Source organism: Eriocheir sinensis, chromosome 29, assembly GCF_024679095.1.
Source record: "Eriocheir sinensis breed Jianghai 21 chromosome 29, ASM2467909v1, whole genome shotgun sequence".
Taxonomy (NCBI): Eukaryota; Metazoa; Arthropoda; class Malacostraca; order Decapoda; family Varunidae; genus Eriocheir; species Eriocheir sinensis.
The window spans coordinates 2564400-2591814 of record NC_066537.1 but is presented as its reverse complement, the minus strand read 5'-3'; the positions used below and the strand labels follow the sequence as shown (position 1 = coordinate 2591814).

The window sequence follows — 27415 nt, the reverse complement described above, 5'->3', positions numbered from 1 at the left end:
TGCTTGTAGCTGGCGCCTTGTGAGGTGCTTGTAGCTGGCGCCTTGTGAGTTGCACGTAGCTGGCGCCTTGTGAGATGCTTGTAGCTGGCGCCTTGTGAGTTGCACGTAGCTGGCGCCTTGTGAGATGCTTGTAGCTGGCGCCTTGTGAGTTGCACGTAGCTGGCGCCTTGTGAGATGCTTGTAGCTGGCGCCTTGTGAGTTGCACGTAGCTGGCACCTTGTGAGATGCTTGTAGCTGGCGCCTTGTGAGTTGCACGTAGCTGGCGCCTTGTGAGATGCCGCGGACGGCTGGTGCGTTGCCGCGGACGGCAGGTGCGTTGACTCCTTCTTCCCTTGTACGCCTGTCCCCGGAGTTTGTTGGTGAGTTCTCGTGGCTTGGAGGAGAACGAGGTAGCGAAGGCACAGGCGCGGGGTGACCGCTACCAACCAAATGTAACGGGCTTGTCGGGGGGCGTTTAAAGGGTGTTGATTAAGACTTCAGCTTCCTTAAGGCGAATTATATTCGTAACCTTTATGTACAAGAAGCGACGGAGCGAGAGCGACTGTCGTTGTGTGTCAGTCGGACTCTCGTTAAGGAGTGGCGAGTTACAGGTTGGAAAATAATTGTTACAATTGGTCACGTATGTCAAGGTGACCTCCACGCACCATCGGAGTGCGAAGTATACAAAACTGAGACGGTAAACACTGACGGACGACATACCTATAAGGTGGCGTGATCTATCTGTCGTGGGTTTTTCCATTGAAAATTGTATGCCTAATTCGTGGTGATATTAAATAATAATAATACATTAATATCCTACTATAACAAGCGACAGCCTCAAAACAGTGAAGACCAATGAATAGTGATGACGGTTCTTTGCTTAAAATCCGCAGCTCCCGAGCAATCAACGTAGTGTGACAAATTATTTTTTCTTGTAAATATATATATATATATATATATATATATATATATATATATATATATATATATATATATATATATATATATATATATATATATATATATATATATATATATATATATATATATATATATATATATATATATATATATATATATATATATATATATATATATATATATATATATATATATATATATATATATATATATATATATATATATATATATATATATATATATATATATATATATATATATATATATATATATATATATATATATATATATATATATATATATATATATATATATATATATATATATATATATATATATATATATATATATATATATATATATATATATATATATATATATATATATTTTTGTGCTGGTAGATTCCCCCGGCGACGATAGCGCTCTAGAAGGCTCCCGGAGAAACGAGCAAGGGGCGGGGAGCAAGGCTGTCCGCAGGGCGCGGCCAGGCGCCAGGCGGGAAGTGTTGCCAACTCGCATATATTTTTGCTACATGTTCTTGTATGATCTAAAATATACTGTAACATTCTAGACTGTACTGTTCTGGATATATATAGGAGAAGAGGGCGAGAGAGTGCTAGTCCCAGTCATAGTAAGCTAGTGGTAAGCGAAGAGTCAGAGTGAAGTGTACTACTAAGGAAGAACATTAAACTACAGAAGTTGTGCAAAGTGTTTATATCTCCTCCCACGGAGTCTCCTGACGGCGACACGGAACCCAAGTAACACGTCCGGCATAACATTGGCGTCAGGAGTGTAGCCATTTGTTTTTTCGCCATGGAGACTCGTTCCCAAGCTGCCCATAGGGACGACATGTTGACTGAACTTTTGGAAGCCTTGAGACTACAGGGGGAGAAACAAGAAAGAGCACAGCAACAGCAAGAAAGAACACTCCAAGAACTCAAAGAACAACAAGAAAGAGCACACCAAGAACTCAAAGAACAACAAGAAAAAGCACACCAAGAACTCAAAGAACAACATGAAAGAGCACAGCAACAACAAGAAGGAACACTCCAAGAACTCAAAGAACAACTAGAAGATCGCTTCACAGGATTACAGCTACAGCTAAAAGCAGTACAAGATGGAAGTGAGTCAGTGCGAAGAGAAATGACTGATGTGACCACGAACTTGGGACAACGCCTGATAGAAGTGGAGAAAAAACACACAAATCTTCAACAAGAGATGGAGGTGGTACGGGAGACGACACACAAAGAAATATTAGAAGTAAGTGACAGAGTGAAGGCCCTTGAAGACTGCTTGGCTGGAAACGGACAGCCAGTGCCTGCAGGGGCTAGTTGTACCCAAGATGCTTCTCCTACGCAAGTCCGGGGTAGTTTGAGCCCTGTTGCGCCTGAGTTAACCCCCGCGAGAAGTTCCGCCAGCCCCATGAGTCTGCTGGGGTCGCCTGTTAGAAAGAAGCCTCAGGAGTTTGATGGCAAGGTCTCTTGGGAGGCTTACAGTTTGAGCTGTTGGCAGCTCGGAATGGATGGGATGACCAAGAGTGCGCGGTTCAGCTGGCCACTAGCCTGAAAGGGGCGGCGCTGGAGGTCCTTGCTCAGCTCGACAATGCGACAAAGGGCAGCTACAGCGGGCTGGCACAGGCGCTGGAGCAACGATATGGGACCAAGCACCAGAACGAGCTCTTCAGGGTTAGGTTCAGAACCCGCAACAGGAGGCGCGGCGAGTCTCTTCAGGAACTCGCTCAGGACCTTGAGAGCATGGCGCACAAGGCATACCCAGGTGCCACCCCTGACCTGCTGACGGTTTTGCTGCGTGATCAATTCATCGATGCCCTGGACACCCCTCAGCTGAAGATACAAGTGAACCAAGCTAAGCCAACATCAATGCAGGAAGCTCTGGCACGTGCCATGGAGTTTGAGTCCTTTGTTAGGTCTAGTTTGTCAAGCTTCAGGGACGACTCGACTTCTGGCTTTAGGGCACGAAAGGGCGCTGTCAGCGACACAGACAGGTTCCAAGGAACGTGCTGGTACTGCGAGAAGGTTGGGCACAAGGAGAACGAATGCTATAAGAGGAAGAAAGAATATGAAGGTGGCGTTAAGAAGAAGCCCAGGGAAGGACCCAAGTGCTGGACCTGAGGAGAAAAGGGGCACTGGAAGAATGAGTGTCGGAAAACTGTGCCCCCAACGAGGGACCACCACTCGGGAAAATAAGGAGGACTCGTTCACGAGGGCAACGACCAGTCTGTCCTGTACATGCTCCGAAGATGTCAATGTGCAGGAGAACCACCATGACGAGCTGCCAAGTGGAGGGCAAGGTTGACGGAGTGTTGTGGCCTGTGGTCGTCGACACAGGCTCGGAACGCACATTGGTGCGGCCTGACGTGGTGAGTCATCGTCGGCTTTCTAAGACGTCGCATCGACTGTGCGGAGTCACTGGACACTATGCAGAGCTCAGAGGCCCAGTGGACGTGAAGTTTGAGCTCGGAGGAAAGGAAGAGTTCCTCTCTGTGTATGTGGCCGACATGGACGACCCCTGCATCCTAGGTATGGATTATCTTGTCTCCCACAGGTGCGAGCTGGACTTTCGCGCTAAGCAGCTGACTGTAGGAGGAAGGAGGGTGCCACTGACGACTGTGAACAGGAAAGACCTGCCAGTGACGGTCAAGCGCACCACCATTATCCCTGCGAGGTCGGAGATGCTGTTACCCTGTCAAATTACGGGTGCCCACCCGGCTAGCCTGTGTGTGGTAGAGAGTGGAAGTCGATGTCCGGTAGAAAACGGGGTGATTGTAGGCAGTACTTTGGTAGACCCTGCTGCAGCGGAAGTGCCTGTCGTCGTGGCCAATGTCTCCTTCAGCCCAAAGAAAATAGAACAAGGGACCATGGTGGGGTTGTGCCAAGAGATCGACCAGGAACCGAGAACCTGTGTCTGCAGGAGAACCCTGACGAAGCCCCAGGAGGAGCTGCCCGACTACCTGCGCGACCTGTTTGACAGGAGCTCCAAGTGTCTAGAGGAGCCCCAAGTGGAACAGCTCAAGGAGCTTCTCGTGAGGAATACATATGTGTTTTCCACAGGAGACCTGGACTTGGGGTGTACGGACCTGGTAGAGCACCACATCGACACAGGTAGCCACCGCCCAGTGAAGCAAGCTCCTCGAAGGATGGCACCAGCCTGTCGCAAGGAGATGGATGAGGTAATGGATGATCTCCGGCAACAGGGGTTAATCGAGCGGTCCAGCAGCCCGTGGGCGTCTGCTGTAGTGCTCGTCAGGAAAAAGGACGGTTCCCTCAGGTGCTGCGTGGACTACCGAGCCCTCAACGATCTCACCATCAAGGATTCATACCCACTCCCACGGATCGACGACACGCTCGACGCCTTGGTGGGCTCCAAGTGGTTTTCAACACTGGATATGAAGTCTGGGTATCACCAAGTCAAAATGGCGGAGCAGGACAAAGAGAAAACAGCCTTCTCCTACGGTCAAGGCCTGTGGCAGTTTAAGGTCATGCCCTTTGGCCTGTGCAACGCGCCGGCCACGTTCGAGCGGCTGATGGAGAGGGTGCTGGAGGGATTTCACTGGAAGACGGCACTCATCTACCTCGACGACGTGATTGTCTTTGGCCAGACCTTCGAGCAGGAGATGGAAAGGCTATCAGAGGTTTTCGCCCGGTTTAGAGCTGCACACCTAAAGCTCAGCCCGAAGAAATGCTGTCTGTTCCAAAAGGAGGTCCAATACTTGGGACACATCGTGAGCGAGGCTGGAGTACGCACTGATCCTGAGAAGGTGGCTGCGGTAAGGGACTGGCCGACACCCACCAACGTGAAGGAGCTGCGGAGCTTCCTCGGGTTGTGCTCGTACTACCGCAGGTTTGTGAAAGGCTTCGCTACGATTGCTGCACCACTGCACCTCCTGACGAAGAAGGGGCGCAAGTTTGAGTGGACAGCGGAAACTCAGGTTGCCTTTGAGAAGCTCAAGGAGGCCCTCATCAGCTCGGCCGTACTCACCTACCCAGACCCTCTAAGCCTTTTATACTGGATTGTGATGCCAGTGATGAGGGGATTGGTGGAGTGCTGTCCCAGGCATGTGCCGACATGGAACGGGTTGTGGCCTACTTCAGCAAGAAGCTCACTCCAGCCGAGAAAAACTATTGCGTGACCCGGAAAGAACTCCTGGCAGTAGTCAAGAGCCTTGACTTTTTCCATGCTTACCTGTACGGTGCAACTTTCACCATCCGCACGGATCACGCTGCATTGCGGTGGCTGAAGTCACTGAAAAACCCTGAGGGCCAGCTTGCTCGCTGGATAGGTAAACTAGAGCAACATCACTACACTATTGTGCACCGATCTGGGCTAACACACGGTAACGCGGACAGCTTGAGCCGGCGCCCCTGCCAACCTGAGTGTCAACATTGCCTCCAGAGGGAAAGCGTCCAGAATATGTGCCGCCGCACTACAGTGGAACAGACAGCGGAGATGCCATGAGAAGACTTGGGAAAACTGCAGCGGGAGGACCGAGATCTGAGACCAATTATGGAGTGGCTGAGTCAATCGTCAACGCGACCTGGGTGGGAAGTAATCTCGAGAGAAAGCCCTACCACCAAGAATTACTGGACTCAGTGGGACACTCTTCGGATGGACAACGGGGTGTTGCAGCGACGCTGGATCTCTCATGATGGTCTTGACCACTACTGGTCCAAGGTGCTACCTATGAAGTCCCGGGAAGGCGTCTTGAAAGAAATGCACGACAGCATCACCAGCGGACACCTTGGGGTAAAGAAGACACTGAGTCGCCTGCGGCAAAGGTTCTACTGGGTTGGCATGAGGAAGGACGTGGAAGAATGGTGTCACGCGTGTGAGGTGTGCTGTGCAAAGAAGGGCCCCAAGAAGCGTCACCGTGCCCCATTGCAACTATACCAGGTTGGAGCCCCCATGGAACGGGTGGCAGTGGATATAGCAGGACCCTTGCCTCTCACGACGAACGGAAATAGGTACATCTGCGTCACAATGGATTACTTCACCAAGTGGCCGGAAGCCTACGCCATCCCTGACCAGGAAGCCACTACCATCGCTAAGGTATTGGTGGAGGAGTTCTTCTGTCGCTTCGGTGTGCCTAACGAGCTCCATTCCGACCAGGAAGGAATTTTGAGTCAACAGTCCTTGCTGAGTGCTGCAAGCTTCTGGGTATCAAGAAGACCCGGACCACCCCTCTGCACCCACAGTCAGATGGAATGGTGGAGAGGTTTAATTGGACGTTGGGCCAGGAGTTGGCCAAGCAGTGCAACAATGATCAGTCTTCATGGGATCAGAAGCTGCCTGCGCTTCTCATGGCCTACAGGTCTGCCGCCCACGAGACTACGGGGTATTCACCGGCAAAGCTAATGTTTGGACGTGAGCTGCGATTGCCGGTGGACCTACTGACAGGAAGGCCTCCTGGGGAAAGCCTTCCAAGGGACGCCTCCAGTTTTGCCCGTCAACTAGAGGAACGGCTGGAAGAGGTGCACCATCAAGTCCGAGATGCCCTGAAGTTCTCCGGGGAGGCCATGAAGCGCGGTTACAATATGAGGGCAAGCCACGTTGACTTCAAGGAAGGAGACCAAGTCTGGCTTTACAACCCGCAGAGGAAGAAAGGACAGTCTCCGAAGTTACAGAGCCCCTGGGAAGGCCCTTACACTGTGCTAGAACGCCTCTCCGACGTGACTTACCGAATCCGGAGAACGGAAAAGACCAAGCCGAAAGTTGTCCACGTCAACCGCCTATGGAGGTACCACGGTCCGGGAAACTACACCTGGAACAACTACAGACACCCAGCAGCCGACGAAAACGCAAGGGACGTCCAGGACCGAGAGGAGGTCGACGACGACATAAGCCTTCTGGACCTTTCAGCCGAGGGAGATAACCTCCCGGCTTCGGCAGATGTTCCAGGGACACCCCAAGAAGCGGACGACGACGAGGCGCACCAGGAGACAGACCCGCAGGAGGCACCGAGCAGAAGACAGAGACAACGCAGGCGTCCACAGCGATACGACAATTATTGTGTTTTTTATTAATTCTCTTACGTTTGTATATAGTTAAGTGTGTGATCGGGACGATCACAATTAAGAGGGGGGGATAGTGTTGTGCTGGAAGCTTCCCCCGGCGACCATAGGCCTCTAGAAGGCTCCCGGAGAAACGAGCAAGGGGGCGGGGAGCAAAACGAGCTGTCCATATGGCGCGGCCAGGCGCCAGGCGGGAAGTGTTGCCAACTCGCATATATTTTTGCTACATGTTCTTGTATGATCTAAAATATACTGTAACATTCTAGACTGTACTGTTCTGGATATATATAGAAGAGGGCGAGAGAGTGCTAGTCCCAGTCATAGTAAGCTAGTGGTAAGCGAAGAGTCAGAGTGAAGTGTACTACTAAGGAAGAACATTAAACTACAGAAGTTGTGCAAAGTGTTTACATATCTCCCTCCCACGGAGTCTCCTGACGGCGACACGGAACCCAAGTAACACGCATGGCATAACAATATATATATATATATATATATATATATATATATATATATATATATAGAGATATATATATATATATATATATATATATATATATATATATATATATATATACGAAGTGCAATCAATATTTAAGCTGGCAAGCAATAACAAGAAACAATTCAAATTGTACATCCGACCAGTGAAAAGGCAGATCTGAACAGGTATAAATCATCACCATACGAGCATTCGAAGAAAACTAAACGTCTTTTTCGATACGTAAGCAGCAAGGGTGATCATAATACAGGTCAGATATAAATTACAAACCTAACCTTTACAAAAAAAAGAGTTAATGTGTAAAATTAGACACAGCTGAAGATAAAAAGGAATTCTTATAGGGCTTCTTTTACATGGTATTGAGGTAACACATTTGCAAAGATTGGCTGATCTAAAGAAAAATATTTACAAATTCCCAAGTATTCAACAAGTGTCTCACTAAGCAAAGAGTAGTCGGCGGTTTTTTTTGCCGAATTTGCTTCTCACTCTCTCGATTGAAATGGGGATATCATAGTGGACATGTAGCAGCCACCGCTCAAGCGGTCGCGTGCTCTCCTCCAGTGAAACATAATATGAGGCGCTGCAAGCACAGACTTCTTAGTGTTTTCATGTAAAATGTTCATCGTCACTACTTGTCTGCCAGTCTGTCGTGTCGCGTCTTCATTGTTAACTTTTCTTGTACTCGTTTATCTTTGACTGTCCGTTCATGTCCTCTTGTTGTCCACTTTTACACATTGTTCCACACATACACCAACACTTAAATGTTAACCTACACAGACAGCATTCACACAAACGCACAAACACACAATCACCTCTTTTAAGTGTCTTGTCCATGTCCTTGACCTGTGTGATGTTTGCCCAATAAAGTAACCCTGGCGGATATGACTTTCTCTATCCGTGAACCGATTGGTACTTAGAACACTCGCTACCACCAACAGACACAGAGGAGGGCAAGTCCGTTTAGGCGCTCTTGGCCGACGGTACTCCTCAGATAGGTTTTCAGCCTTTTCAATGCAGAGAAAGACCTCTCGGCTTCCGCGTTGGAGACTGAAAGCGTCAACAGAGTTTTCAAGAGAATGGCGAGATTGGGGAACATGCTGATGCTGTCGTGTGCCTGGGCTTCTTTGATAGTTTGGAAGACCGGAACAGATAATGCCCAGCGCTCCGCTTCCGCCTTCACGAGTGTCAGGGATTCCATGTCGAGCTCGTAGAGTTTCGCCACTTGAAGCACAGCCGCAACATCCATTTCGGGGCCTTTGAGGAGTTGCTTGAGCTGAAGTGCGACAGGCACTGTGTCGTCGCCGAACCGACTTTTCAACTCAACCAAGACGTGGTCCACGAACGGGAATGTACACCGCCCGGCGGTAGTACTCCTCAGCATTCTCGCACGGAACATTTGATCGCTGGGTCTGTCGTCCACAGAGTCGTGGCACAGGGATGGTGTCATGCGATGACCCCACCTCGACAAAAAGCTCTTCCGCTTTCATTAACACGTCGTGGAAATGATTCTCCGCATCTGCTCTGAACTTGGCAAAAATGGTATCGATGCCACGAATCGTGGCATAGGCTGACACCAGGTCGCCATCTTTACTCTGAAGAGTTCGGCTCGGCTCAAGAGTATGCGTCAATATACACTCCACTACAACCAGTCCAACGAGAAAGCGGGGAGCACGTATGGCGATGAGGAGCCCAGCGGTGGCGTCAAGTTCTTCCTCGTGAAAAGCAGCGATGACAGGCAGAAATTCAACGAAAACCATCACTGCGTCTTGCCTCTCAATCCACTTGGTGGGGCACACGGGAACAAGCTTTTCGCGCGTGGCCGAGGTAAGCTTGACAACCTCTGTAAAGTGGAGAGAACGCATATTCGAAGAATGAACGAAGTTGTACACCTCGGTCAGTGTTTGAAGAGCGATCTTCACTTCCTTGACGTCACACGCCTTTGTCAGTACTAGATTCTGCCGGTGGTTAGAGCAGTGGATTGGGTTGGCCAGGGTGTACTTCTTCATGAGTACTGCGGCACACCCTTTGAATTTTCCCATCATGGCACTTGCTCCATCGAAACCAAGTCCCCTGCACTTGGCCATGTCCAATCCGAGGTCTTCAACGGTGCGCAAAAGGAGCCAGGCTAAACCTTTACCGGTGAGGTCTTGGGCGTGCACAAAGGCAAGGAAGTCTTCCCTTATTTCCTCTTCGAGGCGCCGAATGATGATAGTGGACTGCACAAAAATTCACTTTCTGCTTGCATGTGAGGAATGAGGTCACAAAGATTTTTTCCTAGGCCTTTACATCTTGCTCTATAATATTCAATATACGATTCCGTAACTTAAATACTGAAAATAAATTTTAAAAAATCGTGAGATCTCCAGAAATCCAACAGAAAGGTACCAGTTTTCGTTTTGACTCTCTCAGAAAGTGGACATTTTAGCAGATGGGGGGGGGGGGAAGGGTCGTGACACCCTCGGCCCCTCCCCCCCCTGGGTACGGCGTACTACGGCCCTGTACGAGTATATAGATGGTGAGGTGAGTGTAGGGCCCATAAGAGCGCGGGGCCCTGGGCACGTGCCCGTCGTGCCCTGCCCTGCAGGAGTGAAAAATTACATCAGACACCGAAAAAATATAAATCTTGCCTGAGCATCCCGTCCACCTCCGCATAGTAAAGCCCAAGGAACCTATAGAGGAGGATTTTTTTTTAAAGTTTGGAGGACAGCGTCCAGAGCTATCTAGCGGCGGCCGGCTTCGCTCCCCAGCTCTCTAGCTTTTTAGGGGTATCTTAAATATATTTTATGGATATTTCAAATATTGTAGCTATGCTAATATTTTTTTGGGGGGGCCCGGGCCATCTGGCTCCCCACCCCCATATCCGCGCCTGCATGTGCCTACAGCCGACGACACATTCCGTATTATAGTTGCAGCACATTATAAGTGAGTCAGTTCTGTACCCACTATCCGCATACACTCGAGATTTTCTAGGGGGGGGCGGAGACTTTGGGGGGGCCCGGGCCCCCTGGGCTCCCCCCCCCTGTATCCGCCCCTGGATATGGTTCACAATCTTCACGACGTCTGTGAGCACTTCTTGAAGTCCAGGTGGGATAGTCTTCATCGCCAAAGCATACAGATGAATCGTGCAATGAGTGAAGGAGACATGCGGAGCGACATTCTTCACGAATGTACACAGACCGACAAGTGGTTCCCAACTCAGCCCATGTTTAATAAGGAGAAAGGCTTCTAGGATTTTGAAAATATCTTCTCCACGAGTTGTTGTGGCCACTGGCTCAGAGTACAAGTACTCATCCTTCATACCTTCCTTATCAAGGTAGCGAACATAAGCAATAAGTTGGGAACATGAGGCAACATCTGTCGACTCATCCAGTTGCAAGGAAAAAACAGGACTACTCTTCACAGCACTCACCACTTGCAAGAGAATATCCTCACTCCTGTCAGTACCGTCTGCGCCGCGGATGCAGGTAGACGCGTGTCGCCCTGCTGTGTTTGGGTTGTCCATGCCTAAACACGGTTTCAAGCAGAAGAAGCGAGATCCTACTTTTGACTGTATCATTCAAAAGGGAAATTGCCCTCAACTTGTGTGCCTGCTGTTCTATATGAATCACCTTCATTGTTTCCAGAATGGAAGGCTTAATCAGATTTTCACCAATGGTATGAGGCTTCTTGGTCTGCGCGATTTTTTAGAGCAATTCTGTATGGAGCCTCCAGCGCGCTGCATTGTTCTGACGAGCGAACTGACCAGTGGAATCGATGCGACTGGCCTTCAGAGCAGCTTCTTTTCGCTTACATAGATTTACATAGAAGATCAGACCACACATACCCCATGGTCCAGACTAGGTGGTCCCTATACGTTCCGACCCCTTGAGATTTTTCGCCCTCGTATAGCCAGCATCGTATTGATTTTTCTGAACAACAATAACGCTCGTGAACACTAAGTACTGGAACCTAATCAATGGTGTAAAGCAATAGTGAATAATGAGTGAAAAGAAACTCTCAAGAAATAAAATCCTTTTCTCCCTCTTCCTCCTATTCTTCCTTCTTTTCTTCTTCTTCCTCTTCCTATTCTTTCTTCTTCTTCTTCCTCTTCTTCCTTCTTTTCTTCCTCCTCTTCTTTCTCCTTTTCTTCTTCCTTCTCTTCCTCTTCTTTCTCCTTTTATTCTTCCTCTTCCTCTTCTTCCTCCTCTTCCTCCTTTTCCTTTTCTCGCTAGCTTCTCGCCTCTTTTTCTTCCTCTTCCTTTTCTTCTGCCTCTTCCTCTTCTTCCTCTTCCTCTTCTTCATCCTCTTTTTCTTCATCTTCCTCCTCTTCCTGTTCTTCCTCCTCCTCTTCTTCCTCTATTTCCTCCTCTTCTTCCTCTTACTCTTCTTCTTGCTCTTCCTCCTTTCCTTCCTCCTCTTCTTCCTCCTTTTCCTCTTCCTCCTCTTCCTCTTCTTTCTCCTTTCCTCTTCCCTCTTTTCCCCCTCTCTTCCTCTTCTTCTTCCTTTTCCTCTTCCTCTGCTTCCTACTTTTCCTCCTCTTCCTAGCTTCTCGTCCTACTCTTCTTCCTCATTCTTCCTCTCACTCTTCCTTTTTTTCTTCCTTCTCATCTTCTTCTTCCTTTTCTTGATTTTGCTCTTCTTCTTCCTCCTCTTCCTCTTTCTCTCTTCTTCCTCCTCTCCCACCTCTTCTTCCTCTTTCCTCCTCTTCTTCCTCTTCCTCTTCTTCATCCTCTTCCTCCTTTTCTCCTCTTCTTCCTACTCTTCCTAGTCTTCCTCTTCTTCCTTCTTCCTCTTCTTCCTCCTTATTGTCCCCTTCTTCTTCCTCTTCTTCTTCCTCTTCTTCTATACTTTTCCACCCTCTTCCTAGCTTCTCGTCCTCTTCTTCTTCCTCTTCTAGCTTCTTCCTCCTTTTCCTCCCTACCTCTACTTCTTCCTCTTCCTTTCTTCTTCCTCTATTTCCTCCTCTTCTTCCTCTTCCTCTTCTTCTTCCTCCTCTCCCTCCTCTTCCTCTATTTCCTCCTCTTCTTCCTCTTCCTCTTCTTCATCCTCTTCTTCCTCCTTTTTGGTGATGATGGTGATGGTGGTGATGATGATGGTGGTGATGATGGTGATGATGGTGATGATGGTGGTGATGATGATGGTGGTGATGATGATGGTGATGATGGTGGTGATGATGATGGTGGTGATGATGATGGTGGTGATGATGGTGGTGATGATGGTGGTGGTGATGATGGTGGTGGTGATGGTGATGATGGTGATGGTGGTGATGATGATGATGGTGGTGATGATGATGGTGATGATGATGGTGATGATGGTGATGATGATGATGATGGTGGTGATGATGGTGGTGATGATGATGGTGGTGATGATGATGGTGATGATGATGGTGATGATGATGGTGGTGATGATGGTGGTGATGATGATGGTGGTGATGGTGATGGTGGTGATGATGATGGTGGTGATGGTGATGATGGTGATGGTGGTGATGATGATGGTGGTGATGATGATGGTGATGATGGTGATGATGATGGTGGTGATGATGATGGTGATGATGATGGTGGTGATGATGGTGGTGATGATGGTGGTGATGATGGTGGTGATGATGATGGTGGTGATGATGATGGTGGTGATGGTGATGGTGGTGATGATGATGGTGGTGATGATGATGGTGGTGATGATGATGGTGGTGATGGTGATGATGGTGATGGTGGTGATGATGATGATGGTGGTGATGATGATGGTGATGATGATGGTGATGATGGTGATGATGATGATGATGGTGGTGATGATGGTGGTGATGATGATGGTGGTGATGATGATGGTGATGATGATGGTGATGATGGTGATGGTGGTGATGATTATGGTGGTGATGATGATGGTGGTGATGATGGTGGTGATGATGGTGGTGATGATGATGGTGGTGATGATGATGGTGGTGATGATGATGGTGGTGATGATGGTGGTGATGATGGTGGTGATGATGATGATGGTGGTGATGATGATGGTGGTGATGGTGATGGTGGTGATGATGGTGGTGATGGTGATGATGGTGATGGTGGTGATGATGATGATGGTGGTGATGATGATGGTGATGATGATGGTGATGATGTTGATGGTGATGATGGTGGTGGTGATGGTGATGATGATGGTGGTGGTGATGGTGGTGATGATGATGGTGGTGGTGATGATGATGGTGATGATGATGATGGTGATGGTGATGGTGGTGATGATGATGGTGGTGATGGTGATGGTGGTGATGGTGATGGTGGTGATGATGATGATGATGGTGGTGATGGTGATGGTGGTGATGATGATGGTGATGATGGTGGTGATGATGATGATGGTGGTGATGATGGTGGTGATGATGATGGTGGTGATGATGATGGTGATGATGATGATGATGGTGATGATGGTGATGATGATGGTGGTGATGATGATGGTGATGATGGTGGTGATGATGGTGGTGATGATGATGGTGGTGATGATGATGGTGATGATGATGATGGTGATGGTGGTGTTGATGATGATGGTGGTGATGATGATGGTGATGATGATGATGGTGGTGATGATGGTGGTGGTGATGGTGGCGTTGTTGATAAGTGTCAGAGAGAGAGAGAGAGAGAGAGAGAGAGAGAGAGAGAGAGAGAGAGAGAGAGAGAGAGAGAGGCCAATGATAGACTACTTGACCGTTTGAACCTAGCTCCCCTCTCTTCCATCTTTCATAGTATTTTTTTTATTACGCTAAATTTCGCTTTCCTATTCGTCTTGATATCCCAAAATAATCTCTCTCTCTCTCTCTCTCTCTCTCTCTCTCTCTCTCTCTCTCTCAATGCATCCAAAATAAACCATACGAGGCCAGTGATTTATAGAAAGTAATTTTTTTTTGCCGATAAGAGTATATTTGCTTATATTGAAAGGAACTGAATATGAATGACATGAATATTTCGCAGCAAGTGACACTGGCACTGATATTATTTTGGGTATTATCCGTTCACAGACGGGGGGGTATCATGGTTTGCTAACCACTCATTGTTGCCTGGTTAATATATATATATATATATATATATATATATATATATATATATATATATATATATATATATATATATATATATATATATATATATATATATATATATATATATATATATATATATATATATATATATATATATATATATATATATATATATATATATATATATATATATATATATAGAGAGAGAGAGAGAGAGAGAGAGAGAGAGAGAGAGAGAGAGAGAGAGAGAGAGAGAGAGAGAGAGAGAGAGAGAGAGAGAGAGAGAGAGAGATTATTTTAGGAAATCAAGACGAATAGGAACGCGAAATTTAGCGAAATGAGAAAAAAATACTATGAAAGATGGAAGAGAGGGGAGCTAGGTTCAAACGGTCAAATATCCTATGACTGGCCTCTCTCTCTCTCTCTCTCTGTCTGACACACTTATCTTCAACGCAGAAGTCTATTTTGTGCTGATTTTTCCTGCCTCCATCACCACAACCATCATCACTACCATCAGGGGTTGGATCACTTTTGCGTTGCGGGACTAGTATCTTTGTTTGTTTTTTTCAAGCCTCCATCCGTAAGGGAGTTGCAAGGTTAGCGCAGGAATTGTCTGGCCAAAGTACAAGAAATTAACATATGTACGAGACACAGTTATCACCTTATGGTAGTGTCAAAATAAGTATTGTATGTGCCATAATTCGTCATAGAACACGAGCATAGCAACCCCTCGCCGGGCCACAGAGACGCGCATGGCAACACAAAAACACACACACACACACACACACACACACACACACACACACCGTAAACACACACACACACATACGAATGCACGCACATCAATATGTATCAAGAGGGATGGCATGTTCCTCTCTTGTCTATTGTTGGTTACTTGCAATAATAAACTATCAATCAATCATCAATCACAAGCTCGTGTCGCCAACTGCCGTTGAATAACTCTCGTACACAGCGGGCTGTGTACGTTTTTATCATGTTTATTACAGCCAGCTTGTTTGTTGGTCTGTTTAGTGTATCAGCTAAAGCTTTGTTAACATAAAAGATGCAGAACATGCAGTATAGCACTATACAATACAGGTATATAATACTTATAACAGTAATAATATCGTCATCCGGAGGCGTTTGAACGTTGGTTTTTTTTTCACAGCGTATCGCCGTGCTTCAAAATGATTCGCGTCGGTGTTTCTAAATATTCGTGTTTAGCAAGATAACGGAGGCTCCTATGGTTATTTTTGATATCGCATCTTAATCTACGGTATTTTCTACGTTTATCAGTAGGTCTGTTTTTCTTTTAAACTTGGTAATAAAAAAAAAATGATCGTTTTGACAAAAATCCTCAGGGGGGGGGCAATTGTGGCCCGGGTCGGAACGTATAGGGTTAAACCTAAGTGATTCTACATTAATCAGATGGCTCCAAAACGTTGCATTTCAACTCTAGGTTCAACTCTAAATTGAAGGAAGTGACGGTCGAGCTTGTTTTTGAAGGAGTCAATCGTGTTACACTGGACCACTGAAGGTGGGAGCTTATTCCATTCTCGCAGTCCATTTGGTGCAGTCTGAATTTACTTGTCTACATTTGAGTTTTACGCCATTGTTCCTCGTACGCAAAGTGTCATCGATCATAAACAATGTTGATCTGTCTACATTCGTGAAGCCATTAAGTATTTTAAAACATTCGATCAGTTTTCCTCGGAGGCGACGTTTCTCAAGAGAGGACATGTTAAGAAGAAAAGCCTTTCTTCGTAGGATTTGTTGCGCAAGGAAGGGATCATTTTTGTTGCCCGACGCTGAACACCTTCTAATTTGGCAATGTCCTAGCTTTGCATGGTGGGGAGACCAAAACTGTACCGCATACCGCAAGTGGGGTCTGACTAAACTATTGTAGAGTGGAAGTATTACATCTTTATTCTTGAATAAAAAGTTTATTTTAATGAAGCCCAACATTCTGTTCGCTTTATTTGCTGCATTGATGCATTGCTGTGAGAATTTGAGGTTTGACGCGATTTTGACCCCCAAGTCCTTAACGCATTGAACTCTTTTGAGTTTAACGCCGCGCATTTCGTAATCGAACTTCTTATTCCTTGTTCCAACTTGAAGGACCTGGCACTTGTCTACGTTAAAGGGCATCTCCCATCTATCCGACCAAGCTGAAATTTTGTGCAAATCCTCTTGGAGGCTTTGCCTGTCTTCGTCAGTGTTAACCGAGTTACCAATCTTTGTGTCGTCTGCAGATTTACTAACGCGATTATTGAGTCCAACATCCACATCGTTGATGTAAATAATGAAGAGCACTGGGCCAAGAACCGAGCCCTGAGGGACGCCACTAGTGACCGGCGCCCACTCTGAGTTAAATCCGTCAATCACCACTCTTTGTTGTCTGATGCTCAACCAATTCGCGATCCATTGGTGTATTTGACCGTCAATACCTACTTGCTTTAATTTATAAAGTAATTTGTGATGTGGGACTTTATCAAACTCTTTCTGGAAATCAAGATAGACTACGTCCAGTGATTTGGTTACGTCATAAACTGTGAAGAGGTCGTTATAAAAGGTCAATAGGTTTGATAGGTAGGATCTTTTGTTACGGAGGCCATGTTGTGAGTCCCCAATTAATGAGTGGCTTTCAAGATGACTCACAATCTTGTCTCCAATTATGCTCTCAAGTAGCTTACCTACAACCGAAGTTAGACTAATGGACCTGTAATTACCTGGTAATTTTTGGTCTCCTTTCTTAAAAATCGGTGTCACGTTAGCCTTTTTCCAATCCGAAGGGACGATTCCTTGTCGCAAGGACATACTGAATACGGTTGTGAACGAGGAGAGTATTTCGCTCTTTGTTTCTTTGAGCAGTGTAGGATATACTTTGTCAGGTCCAGGACTTTTATTTGTTTTAAGTGATTGAAGGGCTTTAAGGATTTCATCGGTTGTTATTTCAAAGTTAGGCAATGCATGCTCGGGATTTACAATAGTACTGGTGTTGGTGGTAGTGGTGGGAGGACTGTTAGTATTAAACACCGAGGAAAAGTAATTGTCTAATAGGTTTGCAACGTGTTGGCTGTCAGTCACTAGTGCACCGTCGCTGTTTGTTAAGGGTCCAATTCCACTTCTGATCGCCTTTCTGTTGTTTATGTAACTGAAGAAGGATTTCGGATTATTTTTACAGTTGGCCGCAATAGTTTCTTCATATCTACGCTTTTCCTGACATACTAATCTTTTTACTCGTCGCCTGGCATCATGATAAAGTCTAATGTTTTCGGGCGTCCAAGCTTTTGTCCACCAGTTGGCTATGGTAAGACTCAAAATGAACCTTCAGTTTGCTTGGCCTCATACTTGCATGACTCAAAACCTTGGTGCAACTGCTGCGCCCTGGGAGTCACAGCCAGGAGCGGAGCACATACAGACCCTGCCCCCGTAGCTATGATCTGACTGACTGACTGATTGTGGTTGATGTTTTCAGCAGCTGGCCGCTTCACATACATGAAATAAATTATCTTCTCCCAAACACTCCGCGACACCTCGAGAAACCCCAAACGACCCCCCAGGGGGTCACGACCCCCAGGTTAAGAACCGCTGATCTACACTATTTGGGCGGTTACAGCCATGCACGGCATGTCATTCTCGAGAACTTCCAACAAACCCACAAAAAAGGAGTTCCTGTGGGGGGGGGGGCACTTGCCCCCTGTGCCCCCCCCCCTAACTAACGCTAAATAGAGTCTGAGGATGACCTCTGCACTCATGTTAGTTACCGTCCTGTTAATAATGCCTAATACCCTGTTAGCCTTATTCCTCGCACTAATACATTGCTTCCTTAGTTTTAGGTCAGAGTTCACTAACACTCCCAAATCCCTTTCACACTCTGATCTACCTATCGCTGTGGAGTCTAAACTATACCCGTGTAATGGGTTGCGTGTTCCTACACTAAGTACGCTTTTTTTTTTTTTTTTTTTTTTTTTACAACAAAGGAGGCAGCTCTAGGGCACACACAAAAAGAAAACAATAATTAAAAAAGAGCCCGCTACTCGCTGCTCCTAAAAAAGAAACAAAAGAGGTGGCCGAAAGCAAAATCAAATATGGGAGGAGAGATGTCCTGATACCCTCCTCTTGAAAGAGTTCAAGTCGAAGGCAGGAGGAAATACAGATGAAGGAAGATTGTTCCAGAGTTTACCAGCGTGAGGGATGAAAGAGTGAAGATGCTGGTTAACTCTTGCATAAGGGGTTTGGACAGTATAGGGATGAGCATGAGTAGAAAGTCGAGTGCAACGGGGCCGCGGGAGGGGGGGAGGCATGCAGTTAGCAAGTTCAGAAGAGCAATCAGCGTGGAAATATCGATAGAAGATAGAAAGAGAGGCAACATTGCAGCGGAATTTAAGAGGTAAAAGACTATCAGTATGAGGAGGAGAGCTGATGAGACGAAGAGCCTTAGCCTCCACTCTGTCCAGAAGAGCTGTGTGAGTGGAGCCCCCCCACACATGAGATGCATACTCCATACGAGGGCGGACAAGGCCCCTGTATATGGACAGCAACTGTGCAGGGGAGAAGAACTGGCGGAGACGGTACAGAACGCCCAGCCTCGAGGAAGCTGATTTAGTAAGAGATGAGATATGAAGTTTCCAGTTGAGATTTTGAGTTAAGGATAGACCGAGGATGTTTAGTGTTGAGGAAGGTGATAGCTGGGTGTTGTCAAAGAATAGGGGATAGTTGTTTGGAAGATTATGTCGAGTGGATAGGTGGAGAAACTGTGTTTTTGAGGCGTTGAAGGACACCAGGTTCCTCTTGATCTAATCGGAAATAATAGTAAGGTCTGAGGCTAAGCGTTCTGCAGCCTCCAGCCTTGAGTCGTTAAGTTCCTGAAGGGTGGGTCTTCTATTAAAAGAAGTTGAGTAATGCAGAGTGGAATCATCGGCGTAGGAATGGATAGGACAGTTCGTTTTGGAAAGAAGATCATCAATTAACAACAGAAAAAGAGTGGGAGATAGGACAGAGCCCTGTGGGACACCACTGTTAATAGATTTAGGGGAAGAACACTGACCGTCTACCACGGCAGAAATAGAACGGTCAGAAAGGAAACTGGAGATAAAGGTACAGAGAGAAGGATAGAAACCGTAGAAGGGTAGTTTGGAAAGCAAAGATTTGTGCCAGACCCTATCAAAAACTTTTGATATGTCCAGCGCAATAGCAAAGGTTTCACCGAAACGGCTAAGAGAGGATGACCAAGAGTCAGTTAAGAAGGCTAGGAGATCACCAGTAGAACGCCCCTTGCGGAACCCATACTGGCGATCAGATAGAAGGTCAGAAGTGGAAAGGTGCTTTTGAATCTTCCGGTTAAGGATTGATTCAAAAGCTTTAGATAGACAAGAAAGTAAAGCTATAGGACGGTAGTTTGAGGGATTGGAGCGGTCACCCTTCATAGGTACAGGCTGTATGAAGGCATACTTCCAGCAAGAAGGAAAGGTACATGTTGACAGGCAGAGGCGAAAGAGTTTGACCAGGCAGGGTGACAGCACGGAGGCACAGTTTTTAAGGACAATAGGAGGCACTCCATCAGGTCCATAAGCCTTCTGAGGATTGAGGCCAGAGAGGGCATAGAAAACATCATTTTGAAGAATCTTTATAACAGGCATAAAGGAGTCAGAGGGGGGATGAGTAGGAGGAATATGCCCAGAATCGTCCAGAGTGGAGTTTTTAGAAAAAGTTTGAGAGAAGAGTTCAGCCTTAGAGATAGATGAGACGGCAGTGTTGCCGTCAGGACTGAGGAGTGGAGGGAAAGATGAAGAAGTGAAGTTGAAGGAGATGTTTTTGGCTAGATGCCAGAAGTCACGGGAAGAGTTAGAGAAAGCAAGGTTTTGGCATTTTCTATTAATGAAAGAATTTTTGGTTAGTCGGAGAATAGATTTGGCACGATTTCGGGCAGAAATGTAAAGTTCATAATTAGCATTAGTTTGAAGGCTCTGGTACCTTTTGTGAGCTGCCTCTCTATCACTGACAGCACGAGAACAAGTGTGATTAAACCATGTAACGGTCTTGTGTCTTTGTCAAGCAGACTGCCTATGATACAACTATATCAAAACACTGGCTATGTAAGAACAGATGTGGAATTATAATATAAATAGGGAGAGGGAAACCACAACGTGTGTGACATGAAACATAAGAAACCTCTCAAAAGATAAATATAAGGACACATGTATAAGAAACTATCAACTGGCATAGTTACAGACAATGAAACGTTGATCTAGCTCCTAAAGAAAAAATACAGTAGTGAAACACAGTACAATGTTAAGTATAGGAGCAGCCAGGTTTCTGTCCCCTGACTTGTCTGAGAAAAGGAAAACTACCTTGCCAGTGGCCTCCCGGCATCCAGTCGCCGTGTCTGCACAACCAAATAATCGTGCAGGACAGAGTTTCTCCTAATAAGGTAGCACATGACGACGAGACTGACGAACATCAGAAACATTGGTACAAAAAATCCAGGGTACAGGTAGGGGAGATGCAAATAATCAGGCAGCGATTCCTCCAGGGTTTCCGCAAACTCTGTTTTGTTCGCGAAAGACAATGAATTAAGGGAATTAGTCACATACGAGATGCTGGAGAAATGAATGTCATCGAGAGACCGTAGAGGAAACACTCGATGGGAAATATTGGCCGTGAAAACCAGACGAATCCGGGACGGGTACGTTGTTATGTTAGTGGAGCGGATATAGCATGCTTCCGCTATGGCATAGTGACCAGTAACCCGTTGATAAGTGGTACCCTCCGGGCAGATGACCGATACATAGAATGACTGAGGGAAATAAAAATAATGCAGACCCTGAAAGTTCTTATGGAAAACAGGCGTTGGTGTTAGCTGCTTGTAAGGGCACAGGGAAAGAGCGTCAGACGCGTTCACGCGGGTGAGGGCGATCTCGCATACCCCTCCCCGAACTGGAAGGAAGGCAAAGAGAGACGCAGAACAATAGAATCGCCCAAAGACCGTCTCCTTGCAATACTGCAAGAGTGAGTAGCTACCCGTTGAATACAGAGCGAAATCCTTCGCGATTAGAACAAGAGACGGGGACGTGTCCAGGACCAACACACTGTCCTTTGCCGAAAAAGGGAACGGGACAATTTCGTGTGCCTCAAACACGTCCGCCGTCTGAAACGGAACATGAATGATTATGGCATCAGGGGTGAGGCTGGACTCAATCAAGGGGTAAAAATATTGACTCATGTCCGGGGTGAATAAAGGCGTCAGGCTATAATTTTGATACCCGATCTGGACAGTCGTTCTCAAATCGTGTAGAGGGAACAAGGCAGGTGTGACTCTACCGTGCGCTGCATCAACCATGTTGCTAATAACCTGCTGATTAGCCGTTGCGACGGAGGTAATGACGTTTTCCAATACATGCAAGGCCTGATCTAGGAGGAGAAACTGATTCACCTGGTCGATCTGTTTGACAACTATGTTGATAACCTCTACCATCTTATTTGTCTGCTCTAGCAGTACCGCAATGTTAGTATGCAATTGCGCAAGTTTTCTACAATTGGCATTGATCACCCTGCGATTTCGAGCAGCAAAGGAAAGTACATGAGCGTAGTGGTCCCGCAAATCGCGAACGTCCTCGTCGGTAGCCGTACCGAAAAGGAACTTTGAGGCGGACCCCACGATGTTGAGCAACCCCCTCTTTACCCGAGAGTGAACTGAGTGAAAACTATAATCCATGTTTACCTCATCAACTTTTCCCCGTAAGAACAGAATCCTATCCTCCAGTAGTTGAAAAAGAGTCAGAGAGTTGGTACTAGAAGGAGCCTTTGATTCCCTAGTCGTGGAAGCCCGGATGGCGTCTGCCATGCCGAGTAGTTTTTCTGAGACTATCCTGATTGTGTCCGTGGTGTTGGTCAAGGAAGTATATGGATATTTTACGAGGAGCACATCTTCTATGAGGAAGACCTCTCCTATGTGTGCCGTGAGGGCACCAGGCTTCAGGTGGATGGGTGTTGTTGCAAGCAGGGAGCCGAGGGACAACAAGATGGTCAGAAAACGCAACATCATGATCTGAAAGTGGTGGGAATGAAGTATTTAAACCCGTGGTCTCAAGTTATAGCTATGGGTGTTGGGATTATCTTGTTGAACATTTGACTCTGAGGGGGAAGTACCAATATCAAGGTCCAAAGGTGAGGGAATTACTTTCAGACGATCACTGTGAACTTCTAGACTGACTCCACTATTCGACTCGAGAACCTCGAACCGATTTCCCCTGACATTCCGAACAACTCGGTAACGACCCACAAATTTAGCCCCCAGTTTCGAACTCCTTTCCGCTTGCTTAATCATGACCGTGTCACCCTCTTTGAAATTCACCGGGACGGCCTGTTTGTGTTGTTTTGACATCATTTCAACCTTCGTAGCTTTTAACGTACACCTAACTTCTGAGTGTATCTTGGAAAACATATGCATCTGCTGTTGTGCGTACCTATCAATGTTGTAGAGAGGTTGCTGTGGGGTTGTAAGGAAGTCGTACGGAAGACGTTTCTCCACCCCATACAAGATGTAGTAGGGAGACTTCCCCGTAGAGTCGTTTACCGACGTATTTATGGAAGCGGCTATATGCGATAGCCAATCCTCCCAATTATATTGGAGATCGTTCACGATAGGCCTGAGGACCTGTAAGATTTTCCTATTAGCCCTCTCCGCCAACCCATTAGCAGCTGGGTGGTAAGCTGTGATGAAGGATTGCGTGATGTTAAACTGAGCGCATATTTCGCTCAATACTGAGTTCCTAAACTCGGTGCCATTGTCACCAGAAGAATTCGAGGAGACGAATGTGGACACAACACGTGAGTCACGAGGGCATGGGCCACGCGTGTGGCTGTCTTGTCCTTGAGAGGCGCTAGAACTAGAAACCTAGAGAACTGGTCGACGCACACCAATAAGTAGCGCGAGCCATGTTGGCTCTGGGGGAGCTGTAGTAAGTCTATATTAACAACATCCCATGGCGCCTCTGGTACTGGGTATTGCAACATAGGTGCTGGCCCTTTGACGGACCCCTTGTGCTTAGCACAAACGACGCAATGTGCGACATGTTTTTCTACATCAACCCGTAATGTGGGCCAGTAGAATTTTCGTCTGGTGACAGATAGCGTCTTGTCTCTTCCTGGGTGACCCGCAATGGGTGTGTTATGGACCAGCTTAAGCGTCACGGGGACGTATATGTCTGGGATGACCAGTTGGTCTATAGGTACCGGTTTGGTTGGCCATGACCTACAAAGGAGGTTGTCCTCTGATAGGAAGAATTGTGAAAGGGAACTGGCAATTCAGGAAGGTTTGATTCGTCTCCGACTCGAGGGCGTAAATTAACCTCTTCCACAGGGTGGTCACGCTGAGCAGTGTGTAGCTCAGGTGAAGTGAAGTTGTGGATGACCTCTGGGGTGGTAATCGCGCCTATCGGAACATTCCGAGATAAGGCATCTGCGACCACATTTGTTTTCCCGGTGATGTATTTTATCTCCGGATTGTATGCATGGATCGTTATGAACCATCTTGCCAGACGACCGTGTAGGTTTTTTCCCTTGAAAAGATCAGTTATGGCCGCGTGGTCCGTAAACACCACAATTTTGTACCCCATCACAATGTCACGAAAATGCTTCAGAGCCCACACAATGGCAAGAGCCTCTAGGTGGGTAACAGAATAGTTCTTTTCCGGAGCTGTAAGTACTCGACTGGCGAACGCTATCACATGCTTTTTGCCGGACATATCTGTTTGCATCAGCGCGGCTCCTACTCCACTAGCCGAAGCGTCGGTACAAAGCTGAAAGGGGTCCTTGAAATCCGGAAAGACAAGGACCGGAGCCTGTGTAAGCGCTTTCTTTAAATCCTCAAAACTCGTTTGTTGAGCTGGGAGCCACTGAAATGGTACGTCTTTCTTTAAAAGATGGGTTAGGGACCTGCGCGAGCTGCGAAGTCCTTAATGAAAGGCCTGTAATAACCTGCGACACCCAAGAAAGACCGTACCTTGGACGCAGACGTAGGCTGAGGGCACTCGGCAATCGCCTTTATTTTGTCGTCCACTGTATGGATGCCGAATTCGTCCACGACATGCCCCAAGAACTTGATCCGAGGCTTTAAAAACTCACATTTGGTGATTTTGAGCTTTAATCCGACCTCTTGAAGTCTGTGTAGGACTGCTTTTAGTGTTTCCATGTGTGCATGCACGTCTTTACTTGCTATGATGATGTCGTCTAAATACACATAGACAGAGTTGCCCAGCAAGTCACCAAAATACTGTTCATTGTCCTTGAAGGTCAAGGAGCTCCTTTGAGCCCGAACGGCATCCTCGTCCACTCATAGTGGCCATGAGGCGTGCTGAAAGCCGTTATTTCACGTGACTCGGGGCCATGGGCAGTTGCCAGTAGCCACTGACCAGATCAAGACTCGTAAAGACTTTATTTCCTCTACCGAGACACATCAGAAGATCTCTAAGAACGGAAGCGGAAAATGATCATCCACGGTCGCGGTGTTCACACGCCGGAAATCAATCACAGGACGATAAGAGCCGTCTTTCTTTGGAACCAGGAACAAGGGCGAATTCCACGGGGAATTCGATTCTTTGATGACACCTTGTTCTAACATTTCAGAGATAAGTTGTTGCACCACCTCCTCTGACTGTGGGGAGCTTGTACGCATTGATATATACAGGATTTGTATTGGGTTAACTTAATGTGGTGTTCAGCACACTGCGTAACTCAAGCGGCTCGCCTGGTAGAGCAAGCGCCCCCCGATACTGCTCCAGAAGCTGGACTAAGGTTGGCTTAATTTCGGAATAGTGTGCAACTTTTAGGAACGCCTCTAAATGAGCTGTGTCTTGTTCGGGAGAAGCCTGACACGCCGAGGATATGCCTGAAACTTGGGCTGAAGGGTATTCAGCTGGTTCCGGGGCGACATTTCTCCCATACACTAGACACTGGCATAATCGAACACCGTGTTTTAAGGATACAGGGATCCAGACGTGTTTATTACCACTGCCTCTTCAAAACCTTCCTCCTTGTCTGTTGCTAGAGTTACGTCCACCGTCAAGTGGTGTTAGTTAGTAACTCCGTAGTTACACACATCACTGCCCGCCGGAGGGCGTTAGGCAAACGGATTTTAACAAGTTTTGCAGCACGATCCGGAACTATATGAGGACCTTCTACGACTGCCGTTACTGTCCGCCACAAGTCTGCAATGGTTTCGTGTGGTTTGTCCGTAAGAGTGGACACTTGGGCGGTGGCAGCCCCTGAGTCTGTGGTGGGTTGGTCATTTTCCACCTCTGAGGGTGAGATTACAGTTGACAGAGGCGATGGATTGACCATCCCCTGTATGCGTCGGCCTTGATACACGATCGCGTTGCTTACAGGGTTTATGGCGATGTGCAGGTCTTTCATGGCGTTCAATCCTAAGATCCCATCCACAGGTAAAGCAAACCTGCTAGAGACATAAAAGAAATCTCGAAAGGGACATACTTTTTCATGTAAGCTGACTGTTAGTGGTACTCGCCCAAGGATTCCCAAAGTGGTGCCCGTCACGCCTATCACATTCAGGTCGTTCTCTTGAGCGGCCAATTTTCCCCACTCGCGTGTCGTGTCAGTGACCTGTAAGCGGAGTCGGATATGACATTGACTGTGGCACCTGTGTCAACCGCTAAGGTGAGTGAAGTGTTGCCCACCTTGCAAGGGAGGACAATTATGCTTGTCCGTCCCAAGGCGGCAATGACGGAGTCAAGTTGCTCCCAATTAGTATTTTCCTTAAGGGACACTTGGATGTACGCCTCGGGGCTGTCACGAAGTCATGTCTTTTTATTCTGAGAAGAGGAGTGTGGTTTACTGTCCGCTGAGGACTTGTACTTCTGTTCCTCCTTGGCCTTTTGTATAGCAGAACAACTGTCTGAATCATGAAAACAATTCCCGTGGATATGGCAAAAGGCAGCCTTCCGCTGATGGTTTGGCCTAGGGTTCCTGTGTGATGAATGATGCCCGCCCCTGTAACCTCCTGACCTCCTATCTGAGCCCCGTCTCGAATGTGTTGATTCCTACGTTTCATGAAACAAGAATGTACAGAATGTACTTATTGTTTGCAAAAACTACAGGTGAGAGATGCCTTACTTTGTGCTTGCAATGCTGCTGCCGTTGCGAGGGGTTGATGGTGAGGGTGTTCCTGAACCTTGACCTCTAACTCTGAGACGAAGTCAACCAACTTCCCGCTCGGTTTGAAGGCCAAAGGGAGGGCAGAACGGCGGTTCTTCTCTGAAATATGAAATAAGTAAAAAAACAACTCGAAAGCTGTCTTCACCTGGTGCTTTTGCATACAGCCCCCTGGAAGCCAGAGCGCGTCTTCCAGGCTCTTGACGACATTCCTATAAGGTGGCGTGATCTATCTGTCGTGGGGTTTTTCCATTGACAATTGTATGCCTAATTCGTGGTGATATTAAATAATAATAATACATTGATATCCTACTATAACAACCAAGGCTTTTTAGCGTGAGGAGTAGAGAAAGAACGAGGAATGTATGCCTCCATTCCACTTGGTGATGTTAAAATTCATCTGCCATTTCTCTGACCAAGCTGACAGTTTGTTGAGATCCTCCTGCAGTGCTCTAGCATCCTCCCCTGTCCTAATAGTGCGTCCTATTTTGGTGTCATCTGTATATTTACCTAAGTCACTAGTTATCCCATTGTCTATGTCATTGATGTAGATAATGAATAAAAGCGGGCCTAACACTGAACCTTGAGGAACCCCACCGGTAACATTACCCCATTCGGATTTTTTACCGTTAATGGTAACCCTCTAGCTGTTTCCTGTCGCTAATCCACGCCTTAATCCAAACAAATACCTTCCCTCTTATTCCATGAGCGCTGACTTTATTTAATAGTCTCTGGTGAGGTACCTTTTCGAAGGCCTTACTAAAATCAAGATAAACTACATCATAGCTCTCATCATTGTCAGCTGCCTCGTATACTCTATTG

The 27415-nt window shown here is 46.7% G+C and overlaps 1 protein-coding gene across 1 annotated transcript; it reads right to left on the bottom strand.

Moving 5' to 3' along the window:
* Window positions 1-20524: 20524 nt before the first annotated feature.
* On the bottom strand, window positions 20525-26780 carry LOC127004770 (uncharacterized). Its single transcript, XM_050872879.1, has 2 exons — window positions 26555-26780; window positions 20525-22472 (listed from the first exon to the last, which is right to left on the bottom strand). The coding sequence occupies exon 2, from the start codon at window positions 22467-22469 to the stop codon at window positions 20772-20774; it is 1698 nt and encodes a 565-aa protein (XP_050728836.1). The 5' UTR covers window positions 22470-22472; window positions 26555-26780; the 3' UTR covers window positions 20525-20771.
* Between the last annotated feature and the right edge of the window lie 635 nt (window positions 26781-27415).